The sequence below is a fragment of the Nematolebias whitei genome, chromosome 22 (genome assembly GCF_014905685.2).
Source record: "Nematolebias whitei isolate Nwh7 chromosome 22, NemWhi1, whole genome shotgun sequence".
NCBI lineage: Eukaryota > Metazoa > Chordata > Actinopteri > Cyprinodontiformes > Rivulidae > Nematolebias > Nematolebias whitei.
The window spans coordinates 21,521,803-21,545,997 of record NC_056519.1 but is presented as its reverse complement, the minus strand read 5'-3'; the positions used below and the strand labels follow the sequence as shown (position 1 = coordinate 21,545,997).

Here is a 24,195-nt window from a genome sequence, read left to right as displayed (position 1 = left end):
TATTTAAACTGGCTACCCCATCATTGAAATAAATTATGCTTTGTAGTTTTTATATTACCTAAAAATATATTTTCCTCAAATCACTGGGTGGCCAAAGATTAATTTATGGTGGTCATGGCCACCATTGGCCACCCCCTGGCTCCACAATTGCACCTGGTGGTGGATAAAATTGCTCCCTCAACTCGACATGATCGTCACTCTGCGTTGACTTGGACAAAAAAACAAACCAACTAAAAAAACTCCCTTTCTTCTTCTCCACAGTGTAACTCCTAACCACTTGAATATATTCAGCAAAAAAAACATTAAGGTTTACTTACATTCTCTGTTCAATGCCAGTCCAGAAAAACACTCATCTTGAAAACAACAAACATTCACTATAGACAAATCTTTCAGCGATGTGGGAAAATGGACATACCGCTCGTTCATCTCAGAGTTCGTTATAGTTTGCTGAAAATGTGTAACTAAAAATAGAAAAAAAAGATGTATTCCCGACTATTAGTTTGTTTACAAAAACTCAAGGAAACGAATGCCTCAGTTCAAACTGATGCTTCAGAGCATTTAACTGACTCCAATTATGTTTGCAAAGTTTGTGTTTAATAATGCTAGAACATGACAGCTTTTATCCTGTTGCCTTATTCTAATTTATATGTTTGCCTAAATCAGATCTAGATCAAAGAACGCAAACTAGACATGGAAGTGCAGCAGTGTGGGGTTTTTTTTTTTTTGGTCCTGCTTGAAGCAGCTAATGATCGCTGCAGCTCAGTAACTGCTCAGATCTCTGGCTCCGTGGTGTGATTATGACCCTTCATCTCTGCCATGGTGAACAGCCTGTTAGACACACACACCAATAAAGGCTTGCTGTCAGCCACGATGCACAACCGTCTTCTCAACACAGAGACCAGGCTGCCCGAGTCCAGATCAGCCGAAAGAGGACGTATAGATGGATGGTCTGTGGAACAAGGACAGAGAAATGCTTCGTTTAATCTGCAAGAATGTTTTAAATGCGAACTACAAGAACAGAAGTTTGTGGGATGATTCTGCAGTCGTCTAAACCTTGAGCAAGACACCAGAATGCTTGAACTACTAGAACTTGAACTCCTTCACTTGAGGCAAAGACACACTCAAAACCCAAAGGGAGAAGTTTACCCTTTTCCATTTGGAAGCCATGACTTCAGATTTAGAGATCATCAGCCCAGACACTTCGCTCTCGTCTGTGAACCGTTGGTGCACGCTGAAGGTCCTGGGTTTAAGAGGACAACAGAACCCCTATCAACAGACCTTGACCGTATCTAGAATTCCTGTCCATGGACATCACAAACAGGATCAAGCAAGTCCAATGGGGCAACAAACAGATCTTCAATGGAACTCCATCAACACAATAGAATGCCTCGGACAACACAATCTTGAGCCTTCTCCAGGACCACACAACAACGGGACTGGACTAACTCCAAGAACCCCCTCAGCACCTCTGCAAGGGTAGAAGTCTGGTCCAGTAGTCCACAACCTGCTCCTCCGATCATTGAACTCTTCACTCCAACACTTCATAGAGTCAACTTTTCCACGGAGACTGAGGGGCGCGATGCCACAAGAGTTGGAACACACATTCCAATCCCCGTTCTTAAAAACACTTAGCAAATTGTTTATATTTGTATTGCTCAAATGTGAACAGCTGAAACAAAGTTGAGCACAACATTGGTTAAACAGGTCTGTTCTCTAATTACAAAAAATAATTTGACGGATGGATGGATGGATGGATGGATAAACTGATGGATGAATGAATGGATGGATGATTGATAAACAGTTGGATGAATGGATGGATTGATGGATGCATGGATAAACTGATGGATGGATGGGGTGGGTGGATGATGGATGTAGGATGGATAAACTGATGGATGGATGGATGGTTGGTTGGTTGGATGGATGTTTGCTAGTTAAATAGATGGATGAATGATGGATAGCTGGATGATGAATGGATGGATGGATGGATAAACAGATGGATGAATGGTTAAACTGATGGATGGATGGATGGATGGATGGATGGATGGATGGATGGATGATTGGATGGATGGATAAATGGATGGATGGCTGATTGGATGTTGGATGGATGGTTGCTGGGTGGTTAAATGGATGGATGGGTGGATGGATGGCTGAAGGATGGATAATTGGGTAGATGGATAAACAGATGGATGGATGGATGGATGGATGGATGGATGAAGGATGGATAATTGGATGGATGGATGGATGGATAAACTGATGGATGGCTGGTTGGATGGATAAACAGATGGATGAAGGATGGATTGATTAAATGATTGGTTATATGGATAGTTGCTTGGATGGTTAGATGGATGGTTGGATGGTTTGATAGATGAATGGATTGTTTTAATGGATGGATGATGGATGAATGGATGGTTGGATGGTTTGATAGCTGGTTAGATGATTGGTTGGATGGATCTTAGATGGATAGATGGATGGCTGGATGGATGGATGATTGATGGACGGACGATTGATGGACGGATAAACTGATGGCTGGATGATTGGATGGATGGATGATTGGATGTTGGATGGATGGTTGTTGGATGGGTGGTTAAATGGATGGATGGGTGGATGGATGGCTGAAGGATGGATAATTGGGTAGATGGATAATCTGATTGATGGATGGATGGACGGATGTTGGATGGTTAAATGGATGGATGAAGGATGGATTGATTAGATGATTGGTTGGATGGATGGATGGATGGATGGATGGATGGATGGATGGATGGATGGAGTGAACATGAGCCTCACATCCATCCTCTGTATGGTTAAAAAATGTGTTAATTACGTGCAAATATTGTAGTTTTTTTCTTGTGTGCACCTGTGAGTTTGTTTTTGAGTGTGTGTCTGTTGTGGTTACATTTTATCATGTTTTGGATCATGTGTGCACATTTGTGTGTTTGTGTGTGTTTGTGCATGTTCGTGTGTTCGTGTGTGTGTTTGTGTGGGAGCTCCTGTCTTATTGCCATGGTCTCCTTACGCAAATGCTTATGCAACCACACTGCCTGGTGGCTGATCTCCTCTTTGCTCTGTGCGTGCATGTGTGCATGCATGTGTGCATGCATGTGTGCGTGCGTGTGCGTGCGTGTGTGTGTTCAGCCCTTTCTTGTCATTCCCAGCCAAAGACGGTCTCTGAAACGGAGCGAGTCGCGGCTCTCTTTGAAGAGACAGAGAGGATTAGCGGTTAATTCCGGTCCCTTTTTTTCAGAAACATCATTAGTTTAACTTCAATAAGCTCTAATCTGATCTGTCGCCGTGACGACACCGACAGATGCACGGGACGACCACAGCTCCGTTTGCCCTTGTGAATTCTCCTTTTTCATCCCTCGTCTGTTTTATCACTCGTACATTCGCTCTGTTGTTTAAAGGTTTCATTTCAAGCGTGCTGATTGGAGAAAGATTATTTTTAAGTTGCGCTTCCACAAAACTGGTTTGTTGTTTTGTTGACAAGCTGTTATTTACAAACCTGCAGTTGGAAGGTGAAGGCTTTGCCTGTGTTCACGTCTGTTAGCAGAATATCTCAAGAACAAATGGAGGGATTTTATTGAGACTTGCAGAAAGCAATCACTGGAAGTAACATCTAAAACTGATTAACGTTTGAAGTCAATCCGTTTCAAAACGGCTGCTGCAGCCAACTCAGTTTAAAAACATAAACATTAATATAAATCAGTCAATTTTCCATAAGTTTAGAAAGTATTTGATGTGGTAGTAGCTGAGACTAATTGCCAACAAATATTTAGAGCAGTAACAGACTGTACAAGATTTTGTTTAAATTTTTGCCTTTAACTATTTGCTCTCGATCCTGTCTGTTAGCAAAATATCTCATGAACCATTGGACGGATTTTAATGAAACTTTCCGAAAAACTTTAATAAATGTTGCTCTACAACTCTTTAACTTTCCAAGCGGACCAGGTTTAAGGTGATCGCCACAGAAAACGGACTTTAGAAAACACAAACGTGTCAGTCATTCAGTCAGTTTTACAGATGCTGCGCTAAAATTTGGTGTCGCCTTACTTAAGAGTCGGTCACAACACATAATCCATGCACAGCATCGTTGCTCAAAGCATTACTGTTGAAGTCGACCTTTGTCTGTTAGCAAAATATCTCATCAACCAATGGACGGATTTGAACGAAACTTTCAGAAAGGAATCACTGGGTGTGCCTTTAAAACCCGTTTACTTACCGGGTTAATCTAATTTAAGATGCATGCCACAGCTATGGCATCTGATTCACAGATAACGGAGAAGTTTCCCTCCAGCAGAGGGAGCCAAGCGTTCGTCTGCAAGGAGACGACTTACAGTATTCCTCACCTGCCTGAACGGCGTCATGGCCACATCTGGACAAGTTATTTCATGCGGCCCACGGTCATAAAACATAAGTATTGAAAGAATCTGCCAGAGGGGAGAAACGTGCACACCGAAGTGTTTTTCTCTGCTCTAATGTGAGTCGTGTTCTGGTCCATACACTTTGATTATAAATGTATATTTTAATGCAGCTTTATGACTTCTGTCGCCGAACTTGAAGAGTTTCAGTCCAGCGATAGAAGAAGAAGAAAACACCAAGAATGGACAGAAGTGAATTCTTCTACACGGAGGAGTTTGTTTTTCCCAACTCTTGACCCCGCTACCCCCACACACACCTTGGCCTTTGACGATACACTCCCACGTTGAGACAATGTGTGTGTGTGTGTGTGTGTTTGCTGCAGGGTTTCTGGTGGGGAGCTGTTCGACCGGATCGTGGAAAAGGGATTTTACACGGAGAAGGATGCGAGCACGCTGATCCGGCAAGTCCTGGATGCTGTGAACTACCTGCACAAGATGGGCATCGTACACCGAGACCTGAAGGTTAGACGCACACAGTGCCTGCTTCCTCAACACACACACACACACAGTTTGTGTTAAATCCACCCGAGTGGTTTGCTCCCACTTGACAGCCAGTGATGTATTGCTGCAGTGAGGGCAGGAGCCTGACACATGCAGTGCATTATGGGTCAACGTGGCGTCTGCCAGCTGTTGGAGTCAAGTTTATAAATCAGAAGCATTTAAACACGAAAGAAAATAATGTGTTTCTGTAGTTGTTTTAAATACAATGGCAATAAACTGCAACTCGTAATAAGAGAAAAATGCCACTTTTCTTTATTTCTCTTGCAGCCTGAGAACTTGTTGTATTTTAATCCTCAAGATGAATCTAAGATCATGATCAGCGACTTTGGTCTGTCCAAGATGGAGGGCAGTGGCGATGTCATGTCTACAGCCTGCGGCACGCCGGGATACGTGGGTAAGCCGCTCGCGCCTCTAGGTGGGGCTTTAGGTGTTTTCTTGTTGATGGAAGCTGCGTTGCATAGTTTACTTTTTGAAGCGTCAATGTGTGTTATTTCTAAATGTACTCGGCATTAAATACAAAGGTAATCAGCTGAGTTAATGTAAGGGTAGATGTGAATGTGCAGTGTCTTTGGGTCATATTTTGTAAATCGAGAGTGTTCGCCTCCTGAAAGACAAAACGCTGAGTAATGAAAACAGTTCATCGTCCAGACTGAGGGGCGGAAATGAAAAGAACGTATGTTGAAAGGTCATGCAGCTGTGCTGAAATGATTCGAGTATACAGCCCATATTTCTCTCATGCAAGTACTTGCCTATATATTGTACACACATGCATGCAGTCTGTACATACAGTAAATATGGATATATATACATACAAGCATAGATATAATTCACAGTATGTATAATGTATGTATCTACATACATATGACTGTATTGCAGTATTTACGAAATCAAATGGATGATGAAGTTAGCAGTACACACACTGCTGAATATACCTGTATACATACAAACATATGTATGAACATACATACGTACATATATTTATACAGATGTACGTATATACATACAGTACGTGCGTACTTAAGAACATACATACATATACATATATATATATATATATATATATATATGTGTGTGTGTGTGTGGATACATGCAGTACAGTACATATGTACATATATACGTTCATATCTCCGTACATACATACATTTGTTCAGTTCCTACGTATTTAAGCCCGACCAATATAGAAATTTTGACTATTGCCATTACCGATATTGGGAGGGAAATGCTAATGTTGATAACCAATATAATGGCTGAACCTTTCAGAGCTTTGTCCTCCCTAAAAATCTTAGTAAACAGGGAGTGGAGCGGGGCTTGTTTATTAGCGCAGCTGTTAGCAACCATGAAACTAAGCTAGTCAGATCCATGCTATACGCAGAGCCACAGTAGGTATACAAGTAGTGCACTGGTCATAAAAACAGTCTTACTAATGTGTATTCACATATTCTATCCTCCACTATTCACCATAAAGTTATCAAGTGTGTTACAAAAATGTAAATTAAACAAAGAATCACCCTTCCCTGTTCATTGTTTGCAAAGTCAGTCACGTATGGTGAAGATCTAATTAGTACTGACCTCAAGCTGCATTTTTTTTTTTTTTTTTTTTTTTTTTTTTTGTAGATAAGATTTCAAACAAAAAATGCATTTCATTGAGGACAACAAAGGTAATGTTACTAACTCTGGTATATATTTACCTCTGTGTTAGATTTATTGCTTTGGATAAAGTTTTACAAGGCAATAGCCTCTGCTGAGTTCGCTAAACGTTAGCTTGCTAACTTGACAGGCACGTAGCTAATGACAGTTGGGTTGGAGGATTGAAGAGAATTTATTATTGTTATATTTATTTTACAGATCTGTTCAAATAAACTTGCCGTGCTCATTTCAGCAAAATACACACAGTACACAGTATTGCTCCCTGCTTCGGCTGTGCTGAATGTGAAACTTAAAGTGAACGGCCATGACTTGAAAATAGTCTTCAGCGCCCTCTGCTGGATACATTGTACAATTACCGCCGGAAGTGGAGAATCCACCACCGCCATGATGGTTTTATTTTATTTAGTGGATTCAATAAAATAAAACTAACTTTTGCAGCTTAATAATAGTTTTGGTTTTCCTGAGACTTATGATATGAGCAGTATGATAAATGGCAGGAGCATAAATATACGCTCCCGATGTTTTGTTTTTCTTTTTTTTTGTTTTTTTTGTAAATAATAAACTGGTTTTTTTTTGTGAATAGCGTCTTGAGTTCCTATGACGTCGCATCTACTAGTCGACGTCGACTTTTATCATGTTGAAGTCGACTTTAAAAAATATGTAGTTGTTCAACCCCTAGTACTTACATGCGTACATAGACTACATAAAAATATTTCAGAAAGGAATGCCACACGGTTGAATTTAGCAGCTAAAGTTAGCCTAAACATGGATAACTTCCAGACTGTTTACGTTTAGCATAAATGCTACAAAATGTTGGTACTATTTTTTACAGAAGCCTTTTTTAAAACGAATGTGTAAAATGTTTACGTGACTACACACGTCGAAGCTAATTTTATAGCGCACCCATCAGGTTGGAACCACGTTAGTATTTTTTAAATTAAACTTTTAAACTCAACTTGGATTGTTAAAACTCGACAATACACACAGAAAGACGCTCACTGACCATGAAGGACATCGCTTCATCTTTTCCTTTCTACACATGTCTAGTATTCCCATTCATCGTCCCTCCTTTAAATCCTTCAATTTGACCCTTGACCCCCATTTTTTTCACTTGTCTCCTGCAGAGGTTTGTTGGACCAGGAGCCTTTTTCGCTGCAGACACGTTACATATAAAGGAAGGAAAACGAACACCAGATCGAGCTCCTCGCTTTGTTTTCCATATTTGAGCCAAAACGTGTTCACAATCGACTTCCTTAGTGTTGTTTTGCAGAAAGACGCATATCTTCACAATGAGTCAGAGTCGACCAGTAAACACACTGGGATGCAGTACGAGCACTCGCAGTTTTAAGTAGTTGCCAACATTTCACGCATACGTCTTGCACTTGGTCAGGTGAGTTCCCCGATCGGGCAGGGGTTGTTCTAACCAGCTGCAGACGAGGATCAGACCAGAGCCCCTCTCAAACCTCGACATCCTTAACGTTAAAGAGTCGTGAGAATCTGTCGCTCTTCCCACCATAAAACAATCCTCCATGTGCATTTAATTTCAGTAAACACGGGGCGTCTGCATATTTCCTCTGCTTTCAGGCTCGTTAAACCGCTGCTGTTTCTGTGTGAATTCAAAACAAAGTAACGCGGTTTTCTCTCCCGACTAATTGTCTCCCTCAGCTCCGGAGGTTCTGGCCCAGAAGCCGTACAGCAAGGCAGTGGACTGCTGGTCCATCGGCGTGATCGCCTACATCCTGTAAGTAGCCGCTCCGCCTCGCTGTTTGCTACTCGACGCCGAGGCGTGCGCTCCAAGCAGCCTGACTGACGGTGGATGTGAGATTCACAGTTTACCCGTTTCTCACCACCGAGCCCATAAACTGCACCAACACTGAATGAAGAAGCTGAGCGGCGTTCGTCACGCACCGTTTCACATTCGTTGACGAGCCGTGTTCACAGAAGAGCTGGATCAATCAACGTGGACTTGTTTGGCTGGACAACTGATAAACTGGGATCAGTTATGTTCGCGTCTTGGTTCGTTGGCAAAATATCATAATCCACCGGATGGATTTTACTGAAACGTGCAGGAAGTCATCTGTGGAAGTACATTTACAACAAAGTAGCTTTTGGAGTCAGCTCGATTCGAAATGGCCGCTCGAACTAGCGAACACGTAACGTTTCTAATTTAGATAATTTTTTGACGGTTTGGTGCTAAAATGAGGTGTTTTTGTAGCCGAGAGTCGTTTACAACACATGCGCCAAGATCTTTGCTAAAATCTTAAGCATTCACTGTTGACGCCATCTTTGTCTGTTAGCAAAATATCTCTTGATGCACAACGCAGAATCTAACAAAACGTTTAGAAGGCAATTATTAGATATGGATCTGCAGTTGTTTTACTTTTGTATTGAAGCTGATTTAATTTGGCCGCCGCAGCCGACTGACCTTGAAAAACACAAAACTCGGTTAGTTTTACAAAAACTGAGCTGATATTCGCTGTGGTAGTAGCTGAGAGTTGTTCACAACACACTTTCTGAGCTTGACGCTTCACACTTTATTGACATTATTTGAAATGAAAGGTGGAGGGCGATGTGCACTTCTTCAGGGAATGCAATGTTGTTTGATTGTCCTAAAATGGGTATTTGTTACATGGGGGGAAAAAAAAAGCTTGATTCAGTTATTTATGAGTCAATTTTTGTTTCGCAAAAAGTCAAGATTAACTAAATCCCTCTCTGAAGATTAGTAACAGATGTTTTGGTCCAAAACAATATTTGTATTTTTGTGAACAGATGCCTGGAGATGATGCTATTTCAGAGCTGTTAGCTGGACAACACAATCAGACTCTTTGGTGAAACTAGAACAAATGTGCCCTCCGTGTGACTTATTGTGCCGGCTGTTTCAAAAAGAGAACAGGAAGCAGAGAAATGTTGCTCTCCTTGGTTTGATGTCGTCTTTGTGAGCCCATCACCACGAGCCCCTGCAGTTAACCACAGCAGAACTCTTGAGAGTTACGTGTTGTTGTGCCTGATGGTGTTTAGGTTCATGTTTTTAGTTCAGTGGTTCGCAAACTGGGGAGTGTGTTCCCTGGGGAAGGAAGTCAGCAGAATCCTGTTTTAGTGCCAACAATTACAAGTTGTTTATATTGGAGCACTGACGAGTACACTTTGGATGGTTTGGACTCTGCTAACCCGAACCCTAATCCATGGACATAAAGAAAAAAACTATGTTCTCTCTGCATCAAATGCAGCTCAATCAAACTGGATTTATTTATTTATCAATAGTCTGAACGTGACGAATACGATTACAGTAGTCCCCTCGCTACTTCGCGGTTCGTTCTTCGCAGACTCGCTCTGTCGCGGTTTTTCAAAATAAGATTGGACATGACACACATTTGGCTGATTGATGGATGAGCCTAGGCCTGTCGCCATAAACAATAAATCAATGAATCGCATGATAAATGAAAACGATCAACCTCATTTTCATTTATCGGTGTTATCGTTTCTTCGTCTCTCTCTTTCTACTGAAGACACTGGATGATAAAAAGCTCAACTCCGGTGCTCTTCACTGACCCCTCCCTTTCTCTTTAAAACCTGTTTTAACGATCCAAAATTGTGTTTTTGGATCGTTAAAAGCAGCTAAACTGAGAAGTTAAGCTACGAGCTAAGCTAAAAGGCTAACTTCAGGGGAAAAACCTCAGTCTTGTCAAAACTCCACAAATTCACAGTTGAAACCCGTGCCTTCGTCTAAAAAGTTGTTTTTCTCTGCAAAAAGAAGCTGAGAACTTATTTACTGATTTTTTTTTTATTAAAAGCTTTGTGTGAAAAATGCTATGCTAAAGAGCTCAAACCACACAAAGTGTCCGCCATTTTGGTAACTGAAAAAAAGGAAGGACAGCCCATGTCACGTCAAGGTGCCTCCCTCCCATTTTTCTTAGACGCGCAGCTCGCTCCCTCACTTTCCATCCTTCAGTTCAAACAGTCTTATACTGCCATCCAGTGGTAAAAAAAAAGTACTACACACAAAAGAAATTAACCAACATTTCTTCTTAAATATTATCGTTTATTGCAATAATTTCGAAACAATTAATCACCCAGCAGAATTTGTTATCGTGACAGGCCTAGATGGGCCGCACGGTCCGCATGGAATTTTTATTTAAAATAAATAATTTAAAATAATTTAGCACCTGAGTGCAGCCCACTGGTAACAAGGAAGAGGGCCGGCAATGGAGGAGGGGCGTACCAAAGAGACCATCTTATCACAAGCAGAACTGGTTTGTTCCGCTTTGGAGTAAGCTGTCGGGGGAAGAATCAGTTTTGTTGTGTGTTTCCTTGACTGATGAAGCCTTCCGGAGGTTTTCATATGTGGTACTGAATCACACACCCCAGATGTTTTTCATAGTGACTGCAGTCTGAACGGTCGTCTCATTCCACCCGACTTTTATCAGCGAGGTGGTGTGAGTGGATCGATCCAAGTGAATAATAATAATGACACCGTCCTCGTGCAGTTTAAACTCGGAGCTCAGCGTGTCTTCAGCTAAAGAACAAAAATCCAGTTGCTTCATTGTTGTTCTTTTCATTTTTAATTTCATGTCCTGGTTGACTGAGAATCTACAGCAACACATGATACTTAGTGATGGACTGTGTTGATACTAATGTGACGGATCGATCCTTGAGTTTGTTTCTTCTTTCTGTGTGTGGCTCCCATCCCAAAAATAACGTTGCACCGGAGGAGCCGACAAGAAGCCAGATTAAATATAAACTCTGGACCAAACAAGCACATGAACACATGCTAACACGTAGCATCCATATTTACTCCCTTAAACACAGCGTGCTGCGTTCTGCACATGTGGGTCACCTCAGAACTGTAAACCGTTCACACTGCAGTCTGATGGGGGTCACATTTAAATGATGTGAATGACGAAACAAAACGTGAACTGAGCATCAAGGCCTGCAGCGTGAACGGAGCCCAAGTCGGAAGGAGAACAGTGGAATCAGAATACCTAAAGATAAAGTTCTTCTCTTCTTCTGAAAAGAAACAAAAACTAAAAGCTAACAATTTTTATAAAAAAAAAAACCTAGATGAGGTTGAGTTACATTAACACCCAAACAATCAATTAATGAAGTAGAAATCGTTAGAATCCACTCTGACTTGTTTTTGCTTCGGACCTGGATAAAAGTGATGAGGAGCAGAGGTGCAAGAGTTGTATCTCTTTGATGGTAAATCACAAATGAACCGTCAGGCTTTTTTTTTCTGATACGCCAATCCTGTCTCAGTACTGTTAACTCACAACGTGGACAGAAAAGACTAAACCGAAGAGACAGAAGACATTCGGTCTGGGATCACAGTGACAGCTAGGAGCTAAAAGCTAACACCGGTCTGTGTGAGATCTGTTAGCTCTGTGTGGTCTGACGATGAAGACGAGTGGAGCTCAGAGCTCGGCTGAACGGTCCTGTAAGGATACGGCGCAGCAGGAGAGGTTCCACTTTCACTGCTTCTTGTTTTTCTTGTGCTTCCTCCGTCCCCCGCGCTCACAGCCAGTATGTGTGTGAACATGTGTTTGAGCGAGTGTGAACAACGTCTGAGCCACTGGTTCACAAGTATGCAGCGTTGGGAAGATGCTGTCTACATGAACGCCAACCGGTGCTTGTCCCCGCGTTTCTGTGTGTTCCAGCCGAGACGTTAAGGGTCAGAGGTCAGCAGTAGGGAAGTAGTGTCTGACAGGACAGTGACTAGGCCTGTCACGATAACAAATTTTTCTGGGCGATTAATTGTCTCAGAAATTATTGTAATAAACGAAAATAGTGTTTTGAAATATGACTATAATTAGTAATTATTGTCAGTTTTAAGAAGAAATGTTGGTTAATTTGTTTTGCGTGTAGTACCTTTTTTGACCACTGCATGGCAATGTAAGACCGTTTGAACTGAAGGATGGATAGTGAGGGAGCGAGCAGCATGTCTCTTTAAGAAAAATGGGAGGGAGGCGCCTTGATGTGACATGGGCTGTAGGGGTGGGCGATGCAGCTCAAATATAATATCGTGATATTTCAGAGCATTCTGACGATAACGATAAATTTTGTGATGTAACAAAAAAAAACAGAAATCATAGTTATTCATTTGACAAAATTAACTTAGCATGTTGCTTTGCAATATTATACAGGTCCTTCTCAAAAAATTAGCATATTGTGATAAAGGTCATTATTTTCCATAATGTAATGATAAAAATGAAACTTTAATATATTTCAGATTCATTGCACACCAACTGAAATATTTCAGGTGTTTAATTGTTTTAATACTGATGATTATGGCATACAGCTCATGAAAACCCAAAATGCCTGTCAGCTAATTAGCGTTACACCAGTACTAACAGGTGTGGGGTGATGCGCAGTTCGGTTCGGTAGTTCGGCGCGCTCGGTTCTGTTAACGGGGTGGGGCGAAACACTGATGTATTTACGTCATGAAATTAGCATATCGTGATACAATTTATTTTCCCGGGCAAGCTTTTTTTTTTTACCGGTGTTATCGTGAACGATATGATATGACCCAGCCCAAATGGTCTGTCTCTCTTCGGTTCTCAAAATGGCGGACGCTCGGTGTGGTTTGAGCACATAGCATAGCATTTTTCACACAAAACTTTTAATAAAAAAATTAGTAAACAAGTTCTCAGCTTCTTTTTGCAGGAAAATACTTTTTACACAAAGGCACTTGTTCCAACTGTGGATTTTGGAGTTTCGACAAGACGGAGGTTTTTTCCCCGAAGTCAGCCTGTTAGCTTAGCTCCTAGCTTAGCTTCTCTGCTTAGCTGCTTTTAACAATCCAAAATCGCGACTTTGGGCAGTTATGGATTTTAGAGAAAAGGAGGGGTCAGTGATGATCACCGGAGTAAAGCCGGTAAATGAAAATGAGGTTATTTTCATTTATCATGCGATTAATTGATGTATTGTTTATCGCAACAGGCCTAGCAGTAACTGATGAGTTTTATGCACAAAAATGTGAGTACGGGCGGGGAAAGAGCAGCTTCCTGTTGGGAATTAGCACAATTCGTGCTGGGATTCAGACCTCGTTAGCTTTTAGCTGCCGCTCAGGTGGAAAAATCGCATCAAGTCATCAACCATAATAATCTCCCAGCATTCTTTGTGTGTTTGCGGGCCTGCGGTATCAGGAGGAATAGCGTTGGGATTTCACAGAGTGACAGATACGGCTTTAAGCAAACATGAAAGCAGGAAAACGGAATGCTTTTCAATCCTCCTCTCTTTTTCTTGGCACATTTTCCATTTATTCCCGTTTTCTCCGTGTGTATCGATGGAGAACTTCATGCTAATGAGCTCTTATGAAACTCTTATTGCATCCAGCACGTTGGTACTAAGCGGCTGATGTTTTGGCTGAGCAGCGTTTTGCTCATTTTGTCTTGAACTTGTAACAGAAATTAAAAATAGGCTGGTGTGGCACTCTGATGTGATTCCCTTGAGCAAAGATGAAAAAAAAAAAAAACAAAGGAAAATAAGATGATTCTGAATTTGATGGCAGCATATCTCAAAATGCTGTGGAGTGTCCCCTCTTCTTTTCAAAACAGTTTACAGTAACAGAACTGAGGAGTCCACCTGCCGGAGGTTTTAGAGGGAAACGTCCCATTCTTACCTGATGGAGGATTCAATCTGTTCAACAGTCCTGCATTGTTTTTCACAGATTCTTCATTTCATAATGCTTCAGATATGTTTCATTGGTGAGAGGTCTGAACTGCAGAGATGCCAGAAATCAGACTTCTCTACTGTGAAGTCATATAATGAGTGCAGTGTGTGGTTTTGCATCATCTTGCTGAAATATGCAAGGCCTTCCCTGATGAAGACATCTAGATGGAAGCATATGTTGTTCAAAAACCTGTATATACTTTTCTGCATTGATGTTGTTCCAGATGTGCAAGCTTGCCATGCCATACGCACTAATGCACCCCCATACCATCAGAAAGGCAGACCTTTGCACCCTGTTCTGATAGCAGTGCAGACGGTTCCTCTCCTCTTTAATACAGAGGGCGAGGCGTCCATGGTTTATAAAAAGATTTTCACATTTCTCTTTGTCTGACCGCAGAACGGTTTTCCACTTTGCCTCAGTCCGTTTGGAATGAGCTTTTTCATCCAGAGAAGACGACGGTGTTTCTGGTTGGCGTTTACATAAAGCTTGGCACAGATGCAGTGATGTCCAGAGCAGAATCGGACTTGTTTTTAATGCAGTGGCCCCTGAGGGTCCGAAGATCATGAGCATCCAGGATTGACTTTCAGTCTTGTCTTTTGAGCGCTGAGATTTCTCCAGATTCGTGAAATCTTTGGATTAGGGGTGCACCGATTGCAGTTTTCTGGCCGAGCACCGATTTCTAAAAAGTCTGACCTGCCAATTCCGATTTTGTTTTGTAATCGACGCTGTCAGGCGTTATAAGGTCACAATACACCTTCAATTTTCCAATTTTATTTCATTGAAAAACATACCCTTGAACAATATCCTAGAAACAATACAAACTTGTTTGAACTGGCCATGAGGTAGTGCTCTGAAATATAAATGAAGTTCAGACAATTGTTAAAACAAAAAAAAGTCAATAAAATCAGTTTCTCATGCAAGTATCGTCCTGTTTTCCCAAAATTAAGGAAATCGGGGCCGATAAATCGGCCAGCCGATTTATTGGTGCACCCCAACTTTTGATATTATGAACTATAGATGGGATTTTCAGAGGCTTCCTAATTTTTCCATTGAGGACCATTATTCTGAAATAGTTCCACTATTGCAGACAGTTTTTTTGCAGACTGGTGAACCTCTCGGACATTCAGATACTCTTTTTATGTCTAGTCCTTTTTCTGACTTGTTACTAATTAACATTAACAAGGCTCATATAATTGAAATTAGGAAGTAATAAATAGTTGTGTTGTGTTTTTACTAAATGACTGTATGAACTTCTTGTCTGCAGGTTGTGTGGTTATCCTCCCTTCTATGATGAAAATGACTCCAAACTCTTTGAGCAGATCCTAAAAGCCGACTACGAGTTTGACGCACCGTACTGGGACGACATATCAGATTCAGGTAAGATTTCATATTTCTTTCTCCTCCTCATCGTTCACTGACCAGTTGCCCCTTTCTTGTCCCACATGTGAACCCCACACCACATTTCCCTCTCAGCACCTCACGTCAGCTTTGAGGAATGAAAATATGTGTATGCGTAGGGTCACGTATGTCACCACCCCAGTAAGCGAAGTTTAGCAGTAAAACCAACTTTGTGTTGGCCAGAAACCAGCTGAGACAAACTCAGTCTGCGTGTCACTGACTGTTAAGACAATAACTTTAATGACAATCTAGTTAAGTTTTGTTGCATGCTTATTATTTAAATTATCTTTCATGCCAAAAGCAACATGTTCAACACAATGGTGGTTCTTCTATTTAGTTAACTGTCAATAAAATGGTGTACCACAAGGCTCAATCTTAGGACCCACTCTCTTCACAATCTAAATGAGTAATGTAGGTCAGAACATTACATCCTTGCATTCCTACGCCGACGATACGGTTGTTTGTCATGCTAAACCATTTGCTAAGTTTTTCCAGCTTTTACAGTCTGCCTTTGACATCATCCAGTCAGATTAGTTCCGTCTCAAACCGATGCTAAATGTTGATAAAACCAAAGGGATGTTTTCAAACAGGAAGTTGGTACCAGCAGTCCTTCCTTCTATCTTTTCTACGAATGGTGTTCCTATTGAGTTTGTCGATTCTTACAAATACTTGGGAATCTTGGTCGATTCACATTTCTCTTTTAAGCCGCAGGTCGAAAACTTGATAAAGAAATTTAAATTTAAAATGTGTTTCTTTTTCAGAAATAGATCTTGCTTGAATGCTAGGAAACACCTTGTAGCTGCTACTTTACTTACACGGCCATGGTGGCATTATTTATATGAATGCTCCTGCAGTCACCTTGCAGATGTTGGATTCTGTCTACCATGGCTGTTTATTGTTGTGTGTACCTTGTCTGTGGTTTGTCTAAAACAGGTCTCTCTGGAAAACGAGTCCTCTTGACTCAGTGAGACTAACCTGTATAAATAGAGGTTGAATGAAATTAGGATTCTGTGAATTTGACGTTTTGTTTTTAGATTTGAAGCAATCTATATTGGCCATGTAGTCAAGAATTTTGACTGAGCTTGTTGTATGTCAGTTTATTAATTGCAGGGACCTACTCTTGTGTTGTGCAAACAAGGAACATAGATGTGCCATGTCATTTTATACCTGATACCACCAGATGACCCTTTATATATACCAGTCAAAGAGCGGACATGTTATGGTATAGTCTCCATTTGGCCTTATGTACCTACATCAATAAACTTTCTCTTCTCCCGCCCATAACTTCTGATCCACTCAAGATAATTTAACGAATCCTTATTCACATTTGTACTCCCACTAGACCACACGTCACGCACACTTGTCATCACCCCAGATGTTTCATGCCTGTTTTTGATGTTGTCTACTCTCAGCCAAGGATTTTATCAGCTGTTTGATGGAAAAAGATCCAACCAAGAGATTCACCTGCGAACAGGCCCTCAGACATCCCTGGTGAGAAATACACAGCCATCCCAAACAGGCTTGAAGTCAGTGCAGAGTTATTGATGTCTGAGGTGTTAACAGAAGATTCCTTTGTGTGAATTTTTAAGGATCGCCGGGGATACGGCTCTCTGCAAGAACATCCACGAGTCAGTCAGCCGGCAGATCAAAAAGAACTTCGCTAAGAGCAAATGGAGGGTAAGTTTTGTTTACGGAGCTCTACTGTCTGTGGTTTTGGCTCGACTGCAGAAGACTGTTATTTCATTACGGTTTCTCGAAACTCCTGTGTTAAGAAGTTTATTTGCTCAGTGTTAGAAGCATGTCTGACACGTAACGAGTTATGTCTAGATTGTCTTGTTTTTTTTTTTTCATGCAGAACGTTACAAAAAATAATAAACGTTCCACAACCTAAAATAAATAACCATCGTTCTTTATACTAATGAATCAGAAAAATCTCGGAGAAACAAATAGAACGTACACAATCTTTTAACCACTGTGCTACTTTTTTGCCATTCTGTTATATTTTACTAGAAGTGTCCTGATACTAGATTTGTAGACAAATACAAGTATTTCTGTTTGTGTATTTGCCAATACTGCGTACCCATACTGAGTAGCTATTGATTTAGTACTTAAACATTACATGATGAGTTTAGAAACACGTTTTTTAAGTAAGAACACAACAAACAGCCTGCTGTCTCAAGTTCACCCATGTTTATCTTAAAATATCTCATCTATGAAAAAAATACTTTTTTTCTCCTCATTATCTTGCAAAGTGGAAGAGGAAATGATGTCACCAACCATAAATGTGGCATCGGTTTCAAGTATTGGGAGGTTTTTATAAGTACAAGTACTTGTACTGGAGGTAGAGTTGCATTCAGGCCCAAAAAATCCGACTTGAACCGGCCCCAGCCCGTAGCCATAATTTCCAAACCCCACCAGACCCGACAAATTAACAGTAATTACAGGTCCGAAGCCCCCCACCCAACAATTTTTAATTAAGCTTTGACTGCTTGTTCAGTTATTAACGGTCGGCGGACGCGAGCGGCTGAGTAAAAGAGAGCAGAAGATCAGAGCTGAGGGGGTGTTTGTCCTTTCATGGTCGTCAAAGTGCATTAAATTCCTGCTTCTTCCTGCATTCTGCATTATTCAGACACGGACCCTGCTCTGACATGTCAGATATTTTGGGATCTCACCTGTTTGGATCATCGGTCGCGTGCGTCCACTGAGTGCAGCTGAATTTTTTTTTAATTACACCACCACCTTCTAAAGGAAAGAACAAAGATGACTCATTTGTTTGAATGTCTTTCTTTACTTTAACGGAAATTTTTTGTTTTCTTACCTATTTCAAGGCCAGTCAACGCGCGGTCAAATGGCCGCGTGCGGCTGGTGATTGTATGGCAAGCCTTGTTGCCATATAATTGGATTGTCAGCTGCATCAAAAGCTCAACACAGGCCCGGCCTGCACATTAAGCACATTATTATGGTCCGGCCCTAATCCGACTCGGGCCAGGCCAGGCTCTGGGTTTGGGTTAGAAATGACTGCTCAAACTTGAGGCTGGTATCGGGACCGATACTGGTATCAGTATCAATATTGTATCAATATTGTAATGATATTTTATCATAACAGTTATTTTTCCTGAACCAGACATATGCAGGGGTCAACATAAGCAGTTCCTGTTTGTCCAAGACAACCTATTTTCATTTCGGACAACCAGATGTCGCCTCGAGGTTGACCGATGAACAACCAAGTGAAGTAGACATGGATTGAAGTTCTCAGTCACTGCAATGGATTTCCATCTGGAAAAATGAAATGGCGAAAAAAAACAATGTGTTTTCAACCTTCCCGATTTGGGCGGGACGGTCCTGGATTTTTCCCACCCTGTCCCACATGAGGAGGGACAAATGTCAAATGTCCACTTGACAAGAGCTGGCTGGGCTCACCGGTTCATGCCGGTGTGAGAGGAGGGATACAGCGGTATGAAGGCAGATATGTTACAATAGTCGTGAACTTGTAACTTTGATTTGTGCACCTGTAGGAAAAATGTGTACTTGCGTTTAAAAATTTCACCTGCAAAAAAGTTTTATATGAAACATTTTTTGAATGGAAAGTTGCAGAAACAACAGTTACAAATGTGTAAAAATGTATTTATACAAATATAATGAGTTACAACATGAGGTTCCAACCATTATTTTTAGAAGCCACATAATGAGTTAAATAGAATCTACCCAGGAGCAGTCCAAGTGTATACCTGTCCAACACCTGTACTACCAACCAAAAGACCAAGGAGCTCTCCACAAAAGGTCAGATACAAAGTTGTGGGGAACTACAGATCAAGGTTGGAGTGTAATAATATGTTTTAAACTCTAAACATTCCATAGACTTGATTATCAGGAAATGTGAAAAATATAATAAGAGGGTCGTCCACAGAACTCAAGAATCTGGTAAGGAGGGATTAATTAGAGAAAGATCCAGGAGGCTGAAGGTGACCCTGGTGGAGCTGAGCAGCTTGTTTGCAGGGAAGAAGGTCTGTGTCCACAGGACCACCAAAAACTGCACAGAGCTGGGCTTCATGAATGGCAGGAAAAAGCTCCCCACAGTGAAGCATGGAGGTGGCAGCATCATGCTGTGGGGATGTTTTGCATCAACAGGGACTAGATAACTGGACACAAGTTAAAAGAAAAAGATGAAGAAATAGTTGAGAGGGAGTTGTTTGAGTCTGCTGCATCTTTTAAAGATAATTATATAATTTTGTTTTCCCGGTCTCTCTGCAGCAAGCCTTCAACGCCACAGCTGTGGTGCGCCACATGAGGCGGCTGCAGCTCAGCAGCAGCATGGGCAGCAGCGTGGACGCCTCCAACCCCAGGTCCGGTCAGACGCCGAGGCCAGCCCAGAACCAGAACCAGGCGGGTCAGAACCACACAGCTCAGAGCCAGAATACTAACAGCACCGGCGGCAAAAACTCCTCCATAGACAACAACATGGCCGCCCCCCGCAAAGAATGTGAGTGAGGGGCACCAAAACGAGGACCGAGTAGATGCAGAGAAGACGAGGCAGCGGCAGAACTCAGGAAGGGCTCATTTAAAGCTGTCAGGGAGACGTGAGGAATAGAAATAGATTAATTTGGATCCTGTTCAAAGTGATGCAGCTCCTCTGAAGCAACACGTCTCTGTTCTTGGCTCTGTGTGTCTGGGTTGCCATGGTGATGGAGAAAGTGTTCCCTGACTTATAACGACCCGAAACCTATTAAATATTTTACTTTCATTCACTGGAAATGTCCAGCTCAGTTTTAGTTGTTCAACTTTGAGGATAAAATGGCAACTTCAAAGTTTAAAGTTTGTTTACGCAGGTTTTATTATCAGGTAAATTCTAAAGCGTATGTTTTAAGATATCGTTTTTATTTATAACATTGTCATTTTGTAGAAATCTGTCCAGTTACTTTCTGTTCTTTAAACATTCTTGGATTTGACACCTTTAATGTAAATAATCCATTTTTTTATTTATTTAATTGCAGTCAGATGTGTTCAAATTAAAATATATGTGTTTTAAATGTATCCAGGCAAACGTCTCATTGAGATAAAATTCTTAAATTTTAAAACAAATCTGTAAGCTTCACTCATAAAGTGCGTAATTTAGAATAAATTACAGCAAATATGGCTCCGATACACACATGTTTACACTACTAAGTTAAAGGGATAGTTCAAATATTTTGAACTAGTGTTCGGTGTAAAAGTTATGAACAATAAACATCTTACCTGTTGTAGATGGCTCGTTCAAAGGCTTTAGTGTGAGACATAAGTCTTAGTTATGAATAAATTGATGAGTTTATGGCTAGTTAGAGTGAAATCAAAACTTTAAGGGATTATTGCAGACTTAAAACAAACTCAAAGATGCCAAAGTTTAAAGCCGTTTATGTAAAATCTGAAATACAAACCTTTACACAGCCATTGTATTGGGATTACATAGTTATATGGGGAATCTGCTATGCCTCAAAATATATCCCATTCTAAATTAGACTCCTCTTTTTTTTTTTTTTCCCAAAAAACTCCAGTCTTCAAAGTTTTATAGCAATTTAAGCTAGTGCTATTTTATAATCCATAATACTGCTGTCAGTTTCATGTTGCGTCATTATTCCTGCAGGAAATGAGGCCAGTCTTCAACAGAAGTGCTACAACCAGCTGCGCTTAAAATCAACCAAATAATTTTTTGTATTAACAAATACAAATCGACGACTGTGTAATGGTTTCCATAGGAGCGTCCGCTTGAATCTTTATGAAATGTTGGGTATTGGAGCCGTTTTAAGATGGCAGCGTTCCACTTTGGTCTTAGCTGTGGTCGAGCGAGCTGTTAGCTTGTCAGTCCTGTCAGAAATCAACTTTTTTTTCCCTGAATGAGGCTGTTGAAAAAGCTGTCTATTACATGTAAGATATTTATTGTTCATACCCTTTCCACAGAACACCCCTTCAAAAAATGTGAATTAGCATTAGCTAAGTGGCTGCAGTTGATAAAATCAGTCAGTTATAATCAAAACAAAGCAGAAGACGTAGAAACATTAATTTTATTTGTTGACTTAAAGTTTATTTTTACAACAAAGCTGTTGTACTGGCTTCTTCTTTGTTTATTTTTTGTTTTTTCTTAAGGTGTTCCTGCACCCGTCACCCCCTGCAGTCTGGCTTCTGCAGCGTCCTCTCCCGCCCCCGGGACAGAACAGAACCGGCCCCACGCTTCAGCGGTGCCCGCCCTGATGATGGCGACAGAGACCAAGTGACGCCAGGTCCCGCGAGGCACCAGCTGGGAGGCCACAGCGCTGTGAGGCGAAAGGAGACTGCCACAGAGGTGGAGGAAGAGGAGGAGGAAGAGGAGGATCGGATTCTTCCTCGCTGCTATTTTAACGCATTTCTCTCTTGGCTCTGGCCCCGCCCCCTTTCAAGTGGTGCCCCGCCCTGCTCCAAGGAGAGCAGAGGACTTTCAACCCACCGTCTCCCCACTTCACACCCACCAGGACAGCCTGTAGCTACAAAACATCCACAGATTCTCTGATTTGCGCGACCAGCTTTGATTTTTTTTTTAACTTTTAGCTGTAAAAATCTGTCGATCGCTTCACATTCGAGCTGCGGACGGTCGATCTGGATCATCTTATCAGTCAACCTCCTGAATCTGGTCCTTTCTGCACCACTTTGTTCAGCTTTGATCCAACCTACTTTTGACTGTTAGACGTTTTATATTTTTTTTATTCTTCTTGTTTCTTTTAAAGGTGGCGTGTTTAAAAGACAAACTGCTGTCGGACTGATGATGCCACTGTAAATAAGCCATAGCCAAGATGGAGTCCACTCTACTTCATTGTAATTAAAAGCTGTCGCTCGCTAGGCATTTCTCTAGATTTACCATAATCCCGTCGAGTCGTTCTGTGTTTTGAATGTCGATGCAGAATAGTCTTCTGTGTAATGGCCTCCATGTTTACATAAATTCTACTAACATCGCAAACTAATCTGAGAGGGATTAATTTGCTGGATTTTTGATTTCTTGCTCTGCATCTTTATTGTCGTTTTCTGCGTCTTTACAGGCTCGTTGGTCTGTCAGTGCTTGCAGAAGTGCTTTAAAAGTACCATATGACTGTTGAGGCATGGAAAAATACGAGGAAGCGCTTTATCTTTTTTGCACAGATTTGTTGTCTCAGAAAAGTTAGACAGAAAGAAGAGATTGTAAACTTATGAAAACAATAGATGTCAAAGCATTGTGAAGCTTTTTAAATGTGTAAAAAAAAACTTCTTTTTTTTTTTGGGAGAGGAGGTTTTTGTTGTTTTTTTTCTTTTTTTTTTACTAAAGGGGGTTTGTTGTAAAAAAAGACAATGTATTCCCCTGGAAACTGCGTCCACATGAGAACGTTAGGAAATGAAAATCGCCATTAGACTTCCCTGTAGAGGCCACACAGGGCAAGGTGGCGTCAAGGTGGCTAAAAGACGCATGGCGTGTAAAAAGTTACTTCATACGTTTAAAGACTTTGTTGCCTGCCGTTCCTTCTCTCCGTAACGAAGCCATGATCTCACCTTCTTGTTCTTTTAAGCTGCACCCAGTCCAGAAGTCCTCAGGGAAATCTGCAGCTGCACTGTGAGCTGGCAAACACCAGCTTCCTGTTTGTTAGCTTTGTTGTTGTTGTTGTTTTTGTACTGTTGGGGGTGTTCCAGTGGTCGTAAGCAAAATGATAGTTCATCAGTTTCGAAGCGGAAAGGTTATGAACATTAAATATCTCACTGGTTGTAGATAGCTCCTTAAATGACCTCAATTTGGAGAAGTAGCTTGTAGTTGTGACGAGCTAACGGCTAGTCGAAACTAGGCCCAAAACAGGCGGCAGCCATCTTTAAACAACTCCAATCTCTAAAATGTCACAGCAGTTTGTTAAACTCTGTTTTATAAACCTTTAGGTCAGCTGTCAGTTCCCCACTAATCTGGTGTTTGTTTTTGTTTTCCACAAATTGGTGATGGTCAGTGCTAGTAGCATTAGCAGCGGCTAGCCGTAGCTTTCTGGTGCCGTCTGTGAAACTTCCTGTAGGTGTGTCATATTTCTGCTGGAATAGCTGCATAATGTAAAATTAACAATGGTAGATATTTATAAAATAGCTTTTTTTTTTATGAACTGCTATAATTTATAAATATTAAAGTTGATGTAAAATAGAAATACCCACTTTGAAAGTTGTTCCACTGAGATCATATTGACAAGCTAATTTGAGCTAGTCTGAGCAGACGCCAATCTCTGACGCAACCCTATAAATGTTTTCACCTCCATTAATGTGCTGCTTTGTGCTTGTTCAGGAGGAAATGTGCAGAAGTGCTCCAGCTAGCTGCTGCTGCTGCTTGTTGTGCTCGAATATTCCGCGTAAACAAAGTGTCTGCATGAACCGCGTTAAACTTTGATGACAGAGTTGTTTGAACACGTTATCAGACTCACCGTTCGCTCGACAGTCTCATCAGCATTATACTATTCCTGCAAAGTGAGGCTGTTCAAAGAGTCATCTACAGCAGGTGAGATATTGACTGTTCAGCGCTTTTATACAATTAGAGACGAAGCATGAGCTGAGCTCTCTGTGTAGTTT

At 41.2% G+C, this 24,195-nt stretch overlaps 1 protein-coding gene across 1 annotated transcript in view; it reads left to right on the top strand.

Annotated features, from left to right (window-relative positions):
- Positions 1-21,944, top strand: part of camk1da (calcium/calmodulin-dependent protein kinase 1Da) — an 87,639-nt gene extending 65,695 nt beyond the window's left edge. Inside the window, exons 4-11 of the mRNA XM_037695870.1 lie at positions 4,739-4,877; positions 5,184-5,310; positions 8,229-8,304; positions 15,494-15,606; positions 17,040-17,118; positions 17,217-17,304; positions 19,879-20,107; positions 21,745-21,944. Coding sequence (XP_037551798.1) covers positions 4,739-4,877; positions 5,184-5,310; positions 8,229-8,304; positions 15,494-15,606; positions 17,040-17,118; positions 17,217-17,304; positions 19,879-20,107; positions 21,745-21,872 — 979 coding nt within the window. The 3' untranslated portion in view covers positions 21,873-21,944. The remainder of the gene's footprint in view (positions 1-4,738; positions 4,878-5,183; positions 5,311-8,228; positions 8,305-15,493; positions 15,607-17,039; positions 17,119-17,216; positions 17,305-19,878; positions 20,108-21,744) is intronic.
- The last annotated feature ends 2,251 nt before the right edge of the window (positions 21,945-24,195 follow it).